The sequence below is a fragment of the Carcharodon carcharias genome, chromosome 26 (genome assembly GCF_017639515.1).
Source record: "Carcharodon carcharias isolate sCarCar2 chromosome 26, sCarCar2.pri, whole genome shotgun sequence".
NCBI lineage: Eukaryota > Metazoa > Chordata > Chondrichthyes > Lamniformes > Lamnidae > Carcharodon > Carcharodon carcharias.
Window position 1 is genome coordinate 4,723,727 of NC_054492.1, and position 16,727 is coordinate 4,740,453.

Below are 16,727 nucleotides of genomic sequence, written 5' to 3' on the forward strand. Positions count from 1 at the left end.
CTGCAGTGGCATCCAGGTGTACCCACATGCTGCAGCCTTGACACATTACCCATTCTGTCATCTGTATTGTGTTAATTAAATAAATTTATTTTTCTTAATTAATTTATAGCTCCTCTCTTCATTGAACCCACTTCCCAACTCCCCGTTTGACACTTTGCATTCAAAGCAGTGCTTTCAGTGCAGACCAAGCAGCACTGAGGACCCTCTGTTTTTATACTTTTTGAAAAACAAATGGGCCAATCTCTGAAAACCAGTTTAAGCTAGCTACCTAATTAACTAGCTGCGGCTTCTCTCAGAGAGATTGTGTATCCCTGTTTAAGGCTGGAATAAACTTAACTTCTCTTAACTTAAAGAGTAATTTTTTGTTGATGGCTAAATTAAAGAAAAAACTAGATATTAGAAAGAAATTAACACTTAAAACTCAACAGACACAGTATCACTCAGTGCAGATCCATGTTGCTACTGTTCCTTTTATTCCGAGCTCTAATTTTGTTAACAAAACTATTGTATGGCACTTTTTAAAATATCTTTTGGAAGTCCATGTAGACCACATCAACAGAATTACCCTTATTAACCCTCTCTGTTACCTCATCAAAAAACTCAAGAAAGTTTGTTCAGCATGATTTTCCCTCAATTAATCCATGCTGGCTTTCCTTAATTAACCTACATTTGCCCGAGCGACTATGTATTAATTTTGTCCCACATCATCATTTCTAGAAACTTTCCCACCAGCGAAGTTAAACTAATTGGCCTGTAGTTGCTGGGCTTATCTTTACACCTTTTTTTGACCAAGGGTGTAGCATTTACAATCCTCCAGTCCTCTGACACTGCCCCTGGGTTTAAGGAAGATTGGGAAATTATGGCCTCTGCATCCATAATTTCCACTCTCACTTCGCTTAATACCCTTGGATACATCTCATCTGGTCTTGGTGCCTTATCAACAATGTCCAGTTCCATTTGCAACTTCTCAGATACTGAAACCTGCCCTCATGCAGCAAGACCTGGACAACGTTCAGTCTTGGATGATAAGTGGTAAGTAACATTCGTGCCACACAAGTGCAGGCATTGACCCCTCCAACAAGGGAGAATCTAACCACCTCTCTTTGACATCACTGAATTCCCCCAGTATCAACATCCTGGGGATTACCATTGACCATAAACTGAACTAGACCAGCCATATAATACTGTGGTTACAAGAGCTGTCAGAAGCTGGGAATTCTGTGGCGAGTATATCACCTCCTGATTTCCTGAAGCCTATTTTACCAGGCGCAGATCAGGTGTATGATGGAATACTTCCCACTTGCCTGGATGAGTGCAACTCACACAACACTCAAAAAGCAGTGTGTACCATCTACCAGAGGCAGCAACTCACCGACGCTCCTTCAACAACACCGTCCAAACCCACAATTTCTATGAGCTGAAAGAACAGGGGCAGCAGCTGCAGGGGAATATCTCTCCTGGCAAGTTCCCCTCTAAATCACATACCATCCTGACTTGGAAACATATCGCCTTCACTGTTCCTGGGTCAAAATTGTTGGACTCCCTCCCTAACAGTACTATGGGTGTACTGACACTACATGGATTGCAGTGGTTTAAGAATGTGGAAAATTCCCTCTTCTCCAGCCCTCACTGCTCTTCCAATTACAAATTTTCCTCTCTTCCATGCTTACTGTTCCTCTAATCACAATTATACTTTTTCCCACCTCTCCCCAGCCATTCACACTTTTGCCTTTGGGGTTTGATGGTCAGCCCAGTCTTCTCTTGAATTTGCCGTTGCGAGAAGCCTGTCTATTACATTTCAGATTATTGCATGGCTGTTTCCAAGACAGCATATCAACAATCTTCACAAGGACTATCCCACAATGGATCAAGCTGCCGAAGGAAATAGTCACTGCACATCATTGGAAATCTTCAAGAATCTTCTTTAGATTATTTTCATTTATATGTTTCTATTACCAGGACATTAGCAGGCCATGCCTGGTTTAACTAGCACTATCTGCATAAATGTTGGTGGAATACAGATGTTGGTCTGTGATGCTGACACAACTAAAGCAATAGCAGAAGAGACCATGTACATCTTAAGTGAAAAATTGATTTGCTGCCGTTTTACTCAACAAATTGTGTAGCAATAAAAGTAGAAATGTTCTGAAAGTATGTGTGACAAATGGTGTATATTGGTTGCAAGACTTTTCATAGAAACATAGGAAATAGGAGCAGGAGTAGGTCATTCAGCCCTTTGAGCCTGCTCTGCCATTCATATGATCATGGCTGATTCTCTCTCTCAAAGCCATACTCCTGCTCTCTCCCTGTACCCCTTGATGCCTTTAGAGTCCAGAAGTCTATGTATTTCTTTCTTAAATATATTTAGTGACTTGGCCTCCACAGCCTTCTGTGGTAGAAAATTCCACATGTTCACCACCTTCTGAATGAAGATGTTTATCCACATCTCAGTCCTAAACAGCCTACCCCGCATCCTGAGACAGTGACTCCTTGTTCTAGACCCCCCAGCCAAAGGAAACATCATCCCTGCATCCAGTCTGTCCAGCCCTGTCAGAATTTTATATGTTTCAATGAGATCCTTTCTTGGGTAAGGAGATCAAAACTTCACACAATACTCCAGGTGTAGTCTCACCAAGGCCCTGTATAGGTGTAGTAAGACATCCTTGCTCCTGTACTGAAGTCCTCTTGTAATGAAGGCCAACATACCATTTGCCTTCTTAACTGCTTGCTGCTCCTGCATGCTTGCTTTCAGTGACTGGTGTACGAGGAGCTGATCCCTTTGAACATCAACATTTCCCAATCTATCACCATTTAAATAATGCTCTGTTATTCTGTTTTTCCTACCGAAGTGGATAACTGCACACTTATCCATGTTATACTGCATCTGTCATGTATTTGCCCAGTCACTCAACTTGTCTAAATCACCTTGAAGCTTCTTAACACCCTCCTCATCCCTCACAGTACATGTCCCATAGCTTTTCTTAGCAGCAAGCATTTTTACAACTTCAAACTTATGAAAGAAAATTTCGGGGGAATTCCAGGAAAGGTCAATTTTGTAATGGGACAACAAATTTGTGATTATGGTAAATTGCAGATGACTATGCCCTTGCTTATTGTTGTAAAACAATAACCTTTCAATTCACTGTGACCATTGACATGAAAGATGTAACAATAAAATATTAAACATCACAACATAAGAAATAGGGTCAAGAATGGGAATTTGGTTCATCATATTTGCTTCAATAAAATCATTGCTGATCTTCTACCTCAGCTGCACATTCCCGCACTATCCACATATCCCTTGGTTCCCTTAGTACTGAAAAATACATCAATCCTAATTTGAATATACTCAATGATTGAGTATCCACTACTCTCCACAGTAGAGAATTCTAAAAGTGAAAGAATCTTTCCACATTTTAATCCTAAATGACTGACTCTTTATTCTGAGACTGTGACCCATAGTTCTAGACTCCCCAGTAAGGGGAAACATCCCCCAGCATCTATTCTGTTAAGCCTCATAAATATTTATATTTTTCAATGAGATCACATCCCATTCTCCCAAACTCCAGACAATATAGACAAAAAATGCTGGGAAAACTTAGCAGAACCCAGAAAAATCTGAAGAAGAGTCATATTGGACTTGAAATGGTATTTCTGTTTCTCTCTTCACAGATGCTACCAGACCTGCTGACCCAGTGCTTTTTGTTTTTATTTCAGATTTCCAGCATCTGCAGTATTTTGCTTTTATTGCAAATAATACAGGCCTAGACTACTCAACATCTCCTTAGAGGAGAATCCCCTCTTTCCCAAGAATCAACCTAGTGACTCTCCATTGCAGTCCCTGCAAGTAAATTATTTCTTAGGTAAGGAGACTAAAACTACACAACACTCCAAGTGTGATGTCACTTTCAGCCTCTATACAATTGCTGTAAGACTTCTTGACCCTTATACCCCAATTCATTTGTAATGAAGGCTAACATACCATTTACTGTCCAAATTGCTTGCTGTACTTGCATGTTAACTTTGTGATTCATGTACAGGGATACCCAGGGTGCTCTGAATACTAACATCTCCCAATCTCTCAACATTCAAAAAAGTTATTGACTTACTTTTTTTCCAACCAAAATGAATGTCTTCACATCTCTCCACATTATATTCCAACTGTTAAGGTTCTTGCCCACTCACTTAGCCTGCCTATATCCTTTTGGAGCCTCTTTGTTTTTCCTCACAGCTTACTTCCCCACATAACTTTGTATCATTAGCAAAGCTGGATGCATTGCAATTGGCCATTGATACACTGGTAGATTGTAAATAACTGAGGTGCAAGCAGTGATCTTTGAGGTTCTTAAAGTTTTGAGTATATATAATAACCTGTTCAGTCAGACATATTAATTATAAATACGGCTATGATAGCAGGTCAGAGACTAGGAACATTACAGCAAGTTACTCACCACCTGACTCCTCAAAGCCTGTCCACCATCTACAAGCCACATATCAGGAGTGTGATGGACTACTCTCCACTTGCCCGGAAGATATAGACGGAATAGTCAAATGGACAGATAAGTGGCAGATGGAATTTAACCCTGAAAAGTGTGGGGAGATACACTTTGGAAGGAGTAATTTGACAAGGAAGTATTCAATGAACAGCATGACACTAGGAAGTTCTGAGGAACAAAGGGACCTTGGCGTGTGTGTCCACAGATCTCTGAAGACAGAGGGGCATGTTAGTGGGGTGGTGAAAAAGGCAAATGGGACACTTGCCTTTATCAATTGAGGCATAGATTACAAAGTAGGGAGGTCATGATGGAGTTGTATAGAACCTTGGTGAGGCCACAGCTGGAGTACTGTGTGCAGTTCTGGTCGCCACATTATAGGAAGGATGTGATTGCACTGTAGGGGGTGCAGAGGAGATTCACCAGGATGTTGCCTGGGATGAAACATTTAAGTTATGAAGAGAGGGTAAATTTGGGTTGTTTTCGTTGGAGCAGAGAAGACTGAGGGGTGACCTGATCGAGGTGTACAAGATTATGAGGGGCATGGACAGGGTGGATGGGGAGCAGCTGGTCCCCTTAGTTGAAGGGTCAGTCACAAGGGAGCATAAGTTCAAGGTGAGGGGCAGGAGGTTTAGGGGGGATGTGAGGAAAAAATTTTTTATCCAGAGGGTGGTGACGGTCTGGAATGCACTCCCTGGGAGGGTGGTGGAGGCGGGTTGCCTCACATCCTTTAAAAAGTACCTGGATGAGCACTTGGCACATCATAACATTTAAGGCTATAGGCCAAGTGCTGGTAAATGGGATTAGATAGGTAGGTGAGGCGTTCCTCACGCGTTGGTGTAGACTCAATGGGCCAAAGGGTCTCTTCTGCACTGTGTGATTTTGTGATATGTGCCACTGAAACCACATTCAAGAAGATTGACATCATCCAGAACAAAGCAGCCCACTTGATTGGCACCCCATCTACAAACATTCACTCTGTCTACCACAGATGCACAGTAGCAGCAGGTGTACCATCTGCAAGATGCACTGCAGTCACTCACCAAGGCTCCTTAGACAGCGCCTTCCAAATCCATGACTGCTACCATGTCGAAGGACAAGGGCAGCAGATATATGGGAACACCACCACCTGGAAGATCCCCTCCAAGCCGCTCATCATCCTGACTTGGAAATATATCGCCGTTCCTTCACTGTCGCTGGGTCAAAATCCAGGAACTCCCTTCTAACTGCACTGTGGATGTACCTACACCACATGGACTGCAGCGGTTCAAGAAGGCAACTCACCACTATCTTTTCAAGGGCAATTAGGGATGGGCAACAAATGCTGGCCCAGGCAGCGATGCCCACATCCCACAAATAAATTAAAAAAGAATCATCCTAATATTTTCAATCATACCTGCGTGTTATTACCTAAGCTATATCAATCTACATGTATATATTTACTTTTGATTAAGACCCGCCAGTTCCTGTTTGTGAGGTTAAGGGATTTGATTCCTCTCTGGGCCTACTTAACATTTCCCAGTTCCCAGTAGCACCAGATTGCCAAGCTAACCTCCCTTGGACTGTTCCCACAGCAATCACCCTGACCCCTTTTAAAGAATATTATCTTTGCGGGAACTAAAGCAATGTTCCTGGCAGATCAGAAATTCATTTTAATTTGGATTAGCATACAGAACATTTTGCTGGAAGAAGTTTAAAGAAAGAAAGACATGTATTTATACAGCCTTTTACAACCTTGAGATATCCCAGCCCATGAAATAGCTTTGAAGCGTAGTAAATGTTGTAATGCAGGAAACACTTCAGCCAATTTATGCACAACACAACCCCGCAAACATCAATATGATGACCATACAATCTCTTTTAGTGCTGCTGATTGGCAGATAAATATTCAGCTGGGAGATCTCCACTGCTGTTCTGCAAAATAGTGCCCATGGGAGCTTTCACCTCCATCTGAGAGGGCAGCCTTGGTTTTGTGCCTCATCTGAAAGACAGCATCTCTAACAGTGCAGCACTCCCTCAATAGCGCACTGGAGTATCAGTTTAGATTTTTTGCTCAAGCTCCTGGAGTTGGACTACAACCAAAAACCTTCTGACTCAGAGGCGGGAGTTTAGCCACAGTTCACATTTAAATTTGCTGTTGGTATTTCCGGAAAAAGCCCTACAAGAAATAACAAGCATATAGGTTCTGATGAATATCACAGACATGAAACATTAACTTTGTTTCTCCAAAGACGCTGCAAGATCTGCTGAGTATTTCAGATTTCCAGCATCCGCAGTATTTTACTTTTGTATAAGTTTATTCATTTCAAGCAAGCGTCATTAAAATGCATGAAGTTACAACTTCAAATTGTAACTCTTGAGAAAATCTTACACAGAGTAAAGTATTTGAACATTTATGTGGTTGTTGTGAACACAGGTTGACCAGACTAAATGAATGCCAGAGCAAGTTTTCAACTGATATACAACACAAAATTCAAAGAACCGTCTTCAGCCTGGAATGAAGCTGAAGCTCCAACAACTCATCGACACCAACACCCATCCAGGATCCTCCACCCCTGCCTGTTCCTCTGTCCCCACCCTGTCTTCACTATACCCCCTGACCTTGCCCTCTCCGACGCTGAACATTCAGTGCTCAGCAAAGGCCATTTCACACCTTTCCTATTTTTACTTAGCTCTGTTGAAGGGTCATTCGGACTCGAAACGTCAACTGTGCTCTTCTCTGCCGATGCTGCCAGACCTGCTGGGTTTTTCCAGCTTTAAAGAGGGGGGGGGGGAGGAGTGTTGTTGGGACAAGCAAGCAGTGATAGGAGGAGATAACCAAAAGATGTCACAGACAAAAGAACAAAGAGGTGTTGAAGGTGGTGATATTATCTAAAAGAATGTGCTAATTAAGAGTGGAGAGCAAGACAGGCAAGGTACAGATAGCTCTATTGGGGGTGGGGTGAAATAAGACTAAAAGGGCATAAAAGATATAGATAAACTATGGGTGGAATACATTTAAAAATAATGGAAATAGGTGGGAAAAGAAAAATCTATATAAATTATTGGAAAAAACAAAAAGGAGGGGGAAGAAACAGGAAGGAGGTGGGGATGGAGGAGGGAGTTCAAGTTCTAAAGTTGTTGAATTCAATATTCAGTCCAGAACGCTGTAAAGTGCCTAGTCGGAAGATGAGGTGCTGTTCCTCCAGTTTGCAATGAGCTTCCCTGGAACAATGCAGCAAGCCAAGGACAGACATGTGGGCAAGAGAGCAGGGTGGAGTGTTAAAATGGCAAGTGACAGGGGGGTCTGGGTCATGCTTGCGGACAGACCGAAGGTGTTCCACAAAGCGGTCACCCAGTCTGTGTTCTGAGTTTTTCCAGGTATTTCTGTTTTTGTTTTTGTTTTGGATTTCCAGCATCTGCAGTTTTTTGTTTTTCTATCTGAAGATGCAATGGCCCATTCAACAACACACTCCTCCCTCTGACTCCGCCCACGCCTTCTGATCCCTCCCCTCGCACCGGCCCCGCCCATGCCCTCATATCCCTCCCCTCGCACCGGCCCCGCCCACGCCCTCTTATCCCACCCCCCGCAATGGCCCCGCCCACGCCCTCTGATCCCACCCCTCGCAATGGCCCCGCCCACGCCCTCTGATCCCACCCCTCGCAATGGCCCCGCCCACGCCCTCTGATCCCTCCCACTTGGCTTCGCGCTTGATGTATTTGAGATGCCGCATTGTGCGCCTGCGCACATTGATATGGTTCCTGTGCAGAATTGGCGGCTGCTCAGGTTTGTCACCGCGGGAGGGGGATGGACCCGGACCCGGACCCGGACCCGGACCCGGACCCGGGGTGGGAATCGGGGATCGGGCCCCGGCGATGTGAGGGCCGGATGTCCCGGGAGCGGGAGCAGCCTGGCGGCTCGGGCCAGCTTTATCCGGCTCTCATTAACTGGCTTTAATGTTAACATCCTTATGTTGTTTTAATTTGGATCAAAATGGGAAAAGGCGCTCAGTTAAACTACCCTCTCCTCCCCCCAGTCCCCCCCATGCCCCTCCCGATCCCCCTCCCTTCCCCAATTCCCTCCCCAATCCCTCTCCTGCCCCCAGTCCCCCCCAATGCCCCTCCCGTGCCCCCTCCCCCTATTCCCTTCACCCTCCCCCAATTCCCTTCCCTTCCCCAATCCCTTTCCTGCCCCCAGTCCCCCCCCAATTCCCCTCCCCCTCCCTTCCACAATTCCCCTCCCCCAATCCCTCTCCTGTCCCCAATCCCCCTCCCTCCCCCGATTCTCCTCCTTCGATCCCCCCTTGCCCGATACCCCTCGCACGTTGCTCCCCAATTCTCCTCCCCCAATTCCCCTCCCTCGCCCGCCCCTGATCCCCCTCCCTCTCGTGCCCCCAACCCCCCTCTCTCGCCTGCCCCCAACCCCCCTCCCTCTCGTGCCCCCGATCCCCCTCCCTCTCGTGCCCCCGATCCCCCTCCCTCTCGTGCCCCCGATCCCCCTCCCTCTCGTGCCCCCGATCCCCCTCCCTCTCGTGCCCCCGATCCCCCTCCCTCTCGTGCCCCCGATCCCCCTCCCTCTCGTGCCCCCGATCCCCCTCCCTCTCGTGCCCCCGATTCCCCTCCCTCTCGTGCCCCCGATCCCCCTCCCTCTCGTGCCCCCGATCCCCCTCCCTCTCGTGCCCCCGACCCCCCTCCCTCGCCTGCCCCCGACCCCCCTCCCTCACCTGCCCCCGACCCCCCTCCCTCGCCTGCCCCCGACCCCCCTCCCTCGCCTGCCCCCGACCCCCCTCCCTCGCTTGCCCCCGACCCCCCTCCCTCGCTTGCCCCCGACCCCCCTCCCTCTCGTGCCCCCGATCCCTCTCCCTCTTGTGCCCCCGATCCTCCTCCTCTCCAGTATCTTTCTACTGCCCTACTTGGAAAACTAATATTTAACACTCTCAGTAAAGAAGATCTCCTTTATAACATTTTATATTTACTTTTCCCTGATTTGTCTTCTCTGATGTCGCTAGTTTAATTTGCAGTAACCTGAGTTCATTTTAAACTAATATTTTATATCCCTTAACTGGAATTTGTTAAATCTTTCCTTGCATTTCACTTCTTTTGCAGTTGGAATCAATTTTGTTTTTCTCTGTTGCCCATGCTTTTATGGACTTAATGATTAGAATTGCCCATAGTATAAGATGATCTGACCAGTACCTTAACAACCTCCTGACACTTCTGTTGTTCAAGTTACTATTTTATCTGTCCTGACATTTTTATTCTCTCACCACATTGCATAGACACTGAAAATGGTGAGACTGCTGGCACTGTCTTGTTCCTTTCTCAGTCTTCCTTTGTTAATTAAATTCAATTCATGAATTATTATCATGTATATGTTTCAATGAATCAACAATACATTGGGCAGTGTTAAATTTTATTTGCCATCTTTCAGCTGTATTGTATGAATGATCTGAATCCAGACATAATTCTTTTGTTGCATTTTCTTGCCTCTACTCTCCCTATTTGAGAACCTTTAATATTTGATTATCCAGGTTTCTAAATGTAAATCAGAAATAACAAATCTAAGTGCTGATCCTTGTGAAACTTCAGCCATTTTCCCAGTTAAATATTACGTACCCCATAATTATTCTGTTTTCTCTCTTCCCACCTTCTAAGTTCCAATTTGAATCCTATTGGTGGCATGGGCGTCCAATGATACAGAATGATGGGAAAATACTTGCCATGTCTTCATCAATTCTACAAGGAGTTGTTGGCAGGAGAGAGGCCAAGCAAGGACAGTCAGGAATTGGCGGCTTTGCTTTCTCCCAATGTGTGCATGGAAGATTCAAACCTTCCTCTGGAAACCAATGAATTTATTGAACCAAGTAGCCAAGCTTTTCATTTCCATGGGAGCATATTGACTGTGGATAGTCATGGCATGCCACATGATAGCCACTCAACCACAAATGGCAGTCAGAATGATATCCTGTTGCTTCAGATATCCTTAATTCAGATGATGGGTTCTAAATTACATTCTGAAATACTGAATCAAGATGTCAGAGAATCCTACATGAAGGCGACAAGAGTTTTATTAGAAGATATGGACATTTCATCTAAGCTGGTGAGTGTGATTGGGTATTCTGATAAGAATCATTCTTTTATGTTTTATGATATGAAAGCAGGCCATTCAGCCCAACTAATCAATGCCAGTGTTTATGCTCTGCACAAACCTGTTGCTCCTCTACCCTATCGGCATAATCCTATTCCTTTCTTTTATCATGTGTTTATCTAGCTTCCCTTTAAATACATCTATTATTTGCCTCAACTTCCTGTGGTAATGAGTTCCACATTCTCACCACTTTGAGTAAAGAAGATCCTCCTGAATTCTCTATTGGATTTATTAATGACTATTTATATTTATGGCCCTTAGTTCTGGTTTCCCCCACAAGTGGAAACATCAGTCGTACATCTATCCTATTAAATCCCTTCATAATATTAAAGAGCTCTATCAGGTCACCTCTCAGACTTACCACCTTAAAGGCAAGAACCCCAGTCTGTTCAGCCTTTCCTCATAATTGTACCTGTTTGGTTCTTGTATCATTTTTGTACATCTTTTTGTACCTTTTCCAGTGTTTCTATGTCCTTTTGCAATACAGAGATATAACTGTGCACTGTACTCCCGAGCCTGATTATGTACTGTGTTATCATTGCTTCCACTAATCATTATTTGAAAGATTATGTTTAGTTATTTTCGTATATTGTTGCTGAGTACGTTGTGGAGCTAATTGCTTTCGGCTGGGGTTAGTACACCACTGACCTGTGAGTCACTTGTGTGAAGTGTAACTGACAATAGATTCACTGCGCTGTGGGCTGTCACTCACTTTGCCATCTAAGCTCTGTGTATGTAACTATTTTTAGCCTTGAATCAATTTAATTGAGTTATAGCTCAAGATTTGAAGTGTGAAACTTTGGCACCTTGCTAGACCCCAACCTCAGCTTCCTTTTGCCTGACCATCAAAATCCATTCTTTTACCAAAAATATGTCCTTCTGCATCTGTAGCGTTTTCCGCTCCTTTCCCACTGAAACTCTAATCTATGTACTCGTCATCTTGAGGCTCGATTTAACCTCCCTCCATCAACTACTCGGCAAAAACTTGTCCTTTCTAAGTGCCACACTCTCATCACCCATTTTCATCATTCGGTTTCAATTTCTCGCTCTTGTTTTCGGATGTCTTTATGGACTTGATTCTCCCTGAATGATTCCCTGTTTCCTGATATCCTTGCACACACTCAAACGCAAACTTCTCCTCATGCCATGCTCCATTATCTTTCAACTCTTACCCTGCTGTGCTCTGAAGTTTTCCATCTGCTCTCCCACATAACTCAAGTCCCTCATCCCTGGTACCATTCTAGTAAACCTCTGCCTTGACTTCTTCTAATAAAGCCATTACATTTATTAATAAAGCCAGAATTCCTTTATGTTTTTTTGACAGCCTTCTATATTATTATCATCTTCAAAGATTAGTGTGTACACAACCCAAGTCTCTCTGTTCCCACATTGTATCATTTACTTCATATTGCCTTTTCTCATCTTTCCTACCAAAATATAGCACTTCACACTTCTCTGTGTTGAATTTAATCTGCCACAAATCTTACCATTTCTAGGTTTATGACTTCCTGAAGTCTGCTACTATCCTTTTCAATGCTTACAACATTTCCAAGTTTTGCCAGAGGCCTGAAGCCACATACAGGCCAGACCAGCTGAGGATAGCAGATTTCCACCCGTAAAGGACATTAGTGTACCAGATGGATTTTTATGACAATATGCTAGTTTCATGGTCAGCATTCCTGAAGCTGCTTTTTATTCCAGATTTATTTATTTAACTGAATTTGAATTCCATTGCTTCATGGTGGGATTTGAACTCATGTCTCTGGATCATTAGCCTCTGAATAACTGGTGCAGTAACATAATGACTATGCTACCATACTTTTTTCTTCCACATTGTCTCTCTAAACTCCCCTTTTGCAGTTACTATGCCTCTATCTGCCCCTGATGCTTTTGCTATAGGATCAGGGACTTGCTCAGTCACCTTAACTTCTCCCTTCATTATTCAAATTCCTTCTTCAGTCAGATTGTGGTGACAGCTACCAAACCCATGAGTTGGAGAGGGTGAGAAACGCTGTATAATGTGAAGTTATTGAGTGCAATCAATGGGAACAGGATAGAGGCAGCAGAAGTTTTGCCCTGCACCTTGTGGTATTGTAGTTCAGCATTCTGTTTGCTCCACTGCAAAGAATGTAATGCCCATATTGAGTTTCCATCACTTCCAGATATCTTTCAGCCACCCTCCATCTCTTTATGTAAGCGTGTCCACATATTTTTCTTCAGTGTGTGACTTCTTTCTCTGGGAAACTGCACCAACAATGAAATTGTGATTGAAAACAATTTGAGTTGTTAACATGCATATAGCCATGCCAACATTAAGGACAAGCTTCCCTGGCCAAAAATTAAGATTCTTTTTGTTCCCACTAATTGTTAAGACCTGCCATCTGGAAATTGGATGTTTGGAGCTAAGCTAACCGATCAATACTGCGGAAAAGATTGGTAAAGAAAATAAAAAATGAAAAATTCATGGGTATTATATCTAAAGCATTTCATTAAAATTAAATCCCGATGACCCTGGTTAACAATGACGTTTCAACACACTTTTTTTTGGCAGTGATCTATCCCCCTCGCCCATGGTGAAACCAATGTACAAAACTTGGAAACGCTGACACGGCTCCAAAAAATACTTGACAATATTTTTAAAAACAGCATGTCCTGTTCCTCCCTGCTGTTCATTTACTGAGTTTCTCACTTTGGCACCCAAATGTCCCTAACCACTTCCATTCTCTTTACCTGGTCACTTCTTGCTCTCCTTTTGTTCTGTTCCTTTTCCTTTCGGCCGTTGACCCTTTCTCCATCACATTATCTTCTCTGCCTCTTTTTGTGTGTCTCACTTTTTTCACTTGTCTCTCTTGCCATTTCCTTTTCCTCTCCCATTCTCTTCTTTCATCTCTTCAGTTTTCTATTCTATTCTATTCTGTGGCGCTTCTCTCATCCGATCATTTTCTGCCTACTTTCTGTCCTCCTCCTTCCCACTTCCTGCCTTTTGCTGTTAACTCTCACCATTGTCTCTTTCTTGCCCCTTGACAGTGGGAAACAGTCGGGAGGGAGTTGCCCTGGGAGTCCTCAGCATCGACTCCAGAGCCCATGAAATCTCGTAGCCTCAGGTCAAACATGGGCAAGGAAACCTCCTGCTGATTACCACGTACCGCCCTCCCTCAGCTGATGAATAGGTGCTCCTCCATGTTGAACATCACTTGGAAAAGGACTGAGGGTGGAAAGGGTACACAATGCACTCTGGGTGGGGGGACTTCAATGTCCATCACCGAGTGTGGCTCGATAGCACTACTACTGACCTAAATGACGTAGCTGCTAGACTGGGTCTTCGGCAGGTGGTGAGGGAACCAAAAAGAGGGAAAACCATATTTGACCTCATCATCACCAAGCTGCCTGCCGCAGATGCATCTGTCCATGACAGTATCAGTAGGAGTGACCACTGCACAGTTGTTGTGCAGACGGAGTCCTGCCTTCACATTAAGGATAACCTCCATTGTGTTGTGTGGCACCACCACTGTGCTAAACAGGATAGATTTCAAACAGATCTAGCAACTGAAGATTGAGCATCCATGAAGTGCTGTGGGGCATCAGCAGCAGCAGAATTGTACTCGAACACAATCTGTAACTTTATGGCCCAGCATATCCCCCACTCTACCATTACTATCAAGCCAGGGGATCAACCCTGGTTCAATGAAGGGTGCAGGAGGGCAAGCTAGGAGCAGCACCAGGCACACCTAAAAATAAGGCGTCAACCTGGTGAAGCTACAACAAAGGACTACTTGCGTGCCAAACAGCATAAGCAGCAAGTAATAGACAGAGCTGAGTGATCCTACAACCAACGGATCAGATCTTAGCTCTGCATTCCTGTCACATCCAGTTGTGAATGGTGGTGGACAATTAAACAACTCACTGGAGGAGGAGGCTCGACAAATATCCCCACTCTCAATGATGGAGAGGCCCAGCACATCAGTGCAAAAGATAAGGCTGAAGCACTTGCTACAATCTTCAGCCAGAAGTGCCGAGTGGATGATCCATCTGAGCCTCCTCCGGAGGTCCCCAGCATCACAGATGCCAGTCTTCAGCTAATTCGATTCACTCCATGTGATAAAAAGAAACGGCTGAAGGCACTGGACACTGCAAAGGCTATGGACTCTGACAATATTCTAGCAATAGTACGGAAGACATATGTACCAGAACTTGCCGCGCTCCTAGCCAAGCTGTTCCGGTACAGCTACAACACTGGCATCTACCCGGCTATGTGGAAAACTGCTCAGGTATGTCCTGTACACAAAAAGCAGGACAAATCCAACTCAGTCAATTACCACCCCATCAGCCTACTCTCAACTATCAGTAAAGTAATGGAAGGGGTCAACAACAGTGCTATCAAGCGGCACTTGCTTAGCAATAGCCTGCTCACTAACACCCAGTTTGGATTCTGCCAGGTCCACTCAACTCCTGATCTCATTACAGCCTTGGTTCAAACATGGACAAAAGAGCTGAACTCCTGAGGTGAATTGAGAGTGACTGCACTTGACATCAAGATCACATTTGACCCAGTGTGGCATCAAAGACCCCTAGCAAAACTGGAGTCAGTGGGAATCAAGGGGAAAATTCTCTGCTGGTTGGAGTTATACCTAGCACAAAAGAAGATGGTTGTGGTTGTTGGAGGTCAGTCATCTCAGTTCAAGGACAACACTGCAGGAGTTCCTCAGGGTGGTGTCCTCAGCCCAACCATCTTCAGCTGCTTCATCAATGACCTTCCTTCCTTCCTTCTACCATAAGGTCAGAAGTGGGGATATTCGCTGATGATTGTACAATGTTCAGCACCGTTCGCGACTCCTCAAATACTGAAGCAGTCCATGTCCAAATGCAGCAAGACCTGGACAATATCCAGGCTTGGGCTGACAAGTGGCAAGTAACATTCCAGCCGCACAAGTGCCAGGCAATGACCATCTCCAGCGAGAGAGAATCCAGTCATCGCCCCTTGATGTTCAATGACATTCCCATCACTGAATCTCCCATATCAACACCCTGGGAGTTACCAATGACAAGAAACTGGACTGGACTAGCCATAGTGGCTATAAGAGCAGGTTGGAGGCTGGGAATCCTGCACCGAGTAACTCACCTCCTGACTCCCCAAAGTCTGTCCACTATCTACAAGGCACAAGTCAGGAGTGTGATGGAATACTCACCACTTGCCTCATGAAGCTTGACGCTGTCCAGGACAAAACAGCCCACTTGACTGGCACCACATCCACAAACATTCACTCCCTCCACCACGGATGCACAGTAGCAGCAGTGTGTACCATCCACAAGATGCACTGCAGGAATTCACCAAGGCTCCTTAGATAGCACCTTCCACACCCACGACCACTACCATCTAGAAGGACAAGGGCAGCAGATAGATGGGAACACTACCACCTGGAGGTTCCCTTCCAAGCCACTCACTTGGAAATATATCGGCCGTTCCTTTACTGTCACTGGGTCAAAATCCTGGAACTCCCTCCTTAACAGCACTGTGGATGTACCTACACCACATGGACAGCAACGGTTCAAGAAGGCAGCTCACCACCACCCCCTCTCCCCCGCGGGCAGGCGCTCTCTCTCCCTCCCGGCTCGGGGGCGGGCGCCCTCCCTCCCGGCTCGGGGGCGGGCGCCCTCCCTCCCGGCTCGGGGGCGGGCACCCTCCCTCCCGGCTCGGGGGCGGGCGCCCTCCCTCCCTCCCGGCTCGGGGGCGGGCGCCCTCTCTCCCTCCCGGCTCGGGGGCGGGCGCCCTCTCTCCCTCCCGGCTCGGGGGTGGGCGGGCGCCCTCTCTCCCTCCCGGCTCGGGGGCGGGCGGGCGCCCTCTCTCCCTCCCGGCTCGGGGGCGGGCGGGCGCCCTCTCTCCCTCCCGGCTCGGGGGCGGGCGGGCGCCCTCTCTCCCTCCCGGCTCGGGGGCGGGCGCCCTCTCTCCCTCCCGGCTCGGGGGCGGGCGCCCTCTCTCCCTCCCGGCTCGGGGGCGGGCGCCCTCTCTCTTGCATGAGCGTTTGTCCCTTCTCTCGTGTCCTCTCTCACCCGCATGCGCTCCCTCTCCTCACACGTTTGCCCCCTCTCCTTGCTCGCATGTACGCCAC

At 45.9% G+C, this 16,727-nt stretch overlaps 1 protein-coding gene across 3 annotated transcripts in view; it reads left to right on the forward strand.

Moving 5' to 3' along the window:
- The first annotated feature begins 8,200 nt into the window (after nucleotides 1-8,200).
- lins1 (lines homolog 1) overlaps nucleotides 8,201-16,727 on the forward strand; it is a 50,767-nt gene continuing 42,240 nt past the window's right edge. Inside the window, exons 1-2 of one of the 3 annotated variants that reach the window (XM_041175381.1) lie at nucleotides 8,201-8,259; nucleotides 10,128-10,572. In XM_041175381.1, coding sequence (XP_041031315.1) covers nucleotides 10,174-10,572 — 399 coding nt within the window. In that variant the 5' untranslated portion in view covers nucleotides 8,201-8,259; nucleotides 10,128-10,173. Of the gene's footprint in view, nucleotides 8,260-9,583; nucleotides 9,764-10,127; nucleotides 10,573-16,727 lie in introns of those variants that run through there. The other 2 variants (XM_041175383.1, XM_041175380.1) reach the window with 2 other exon arrangements.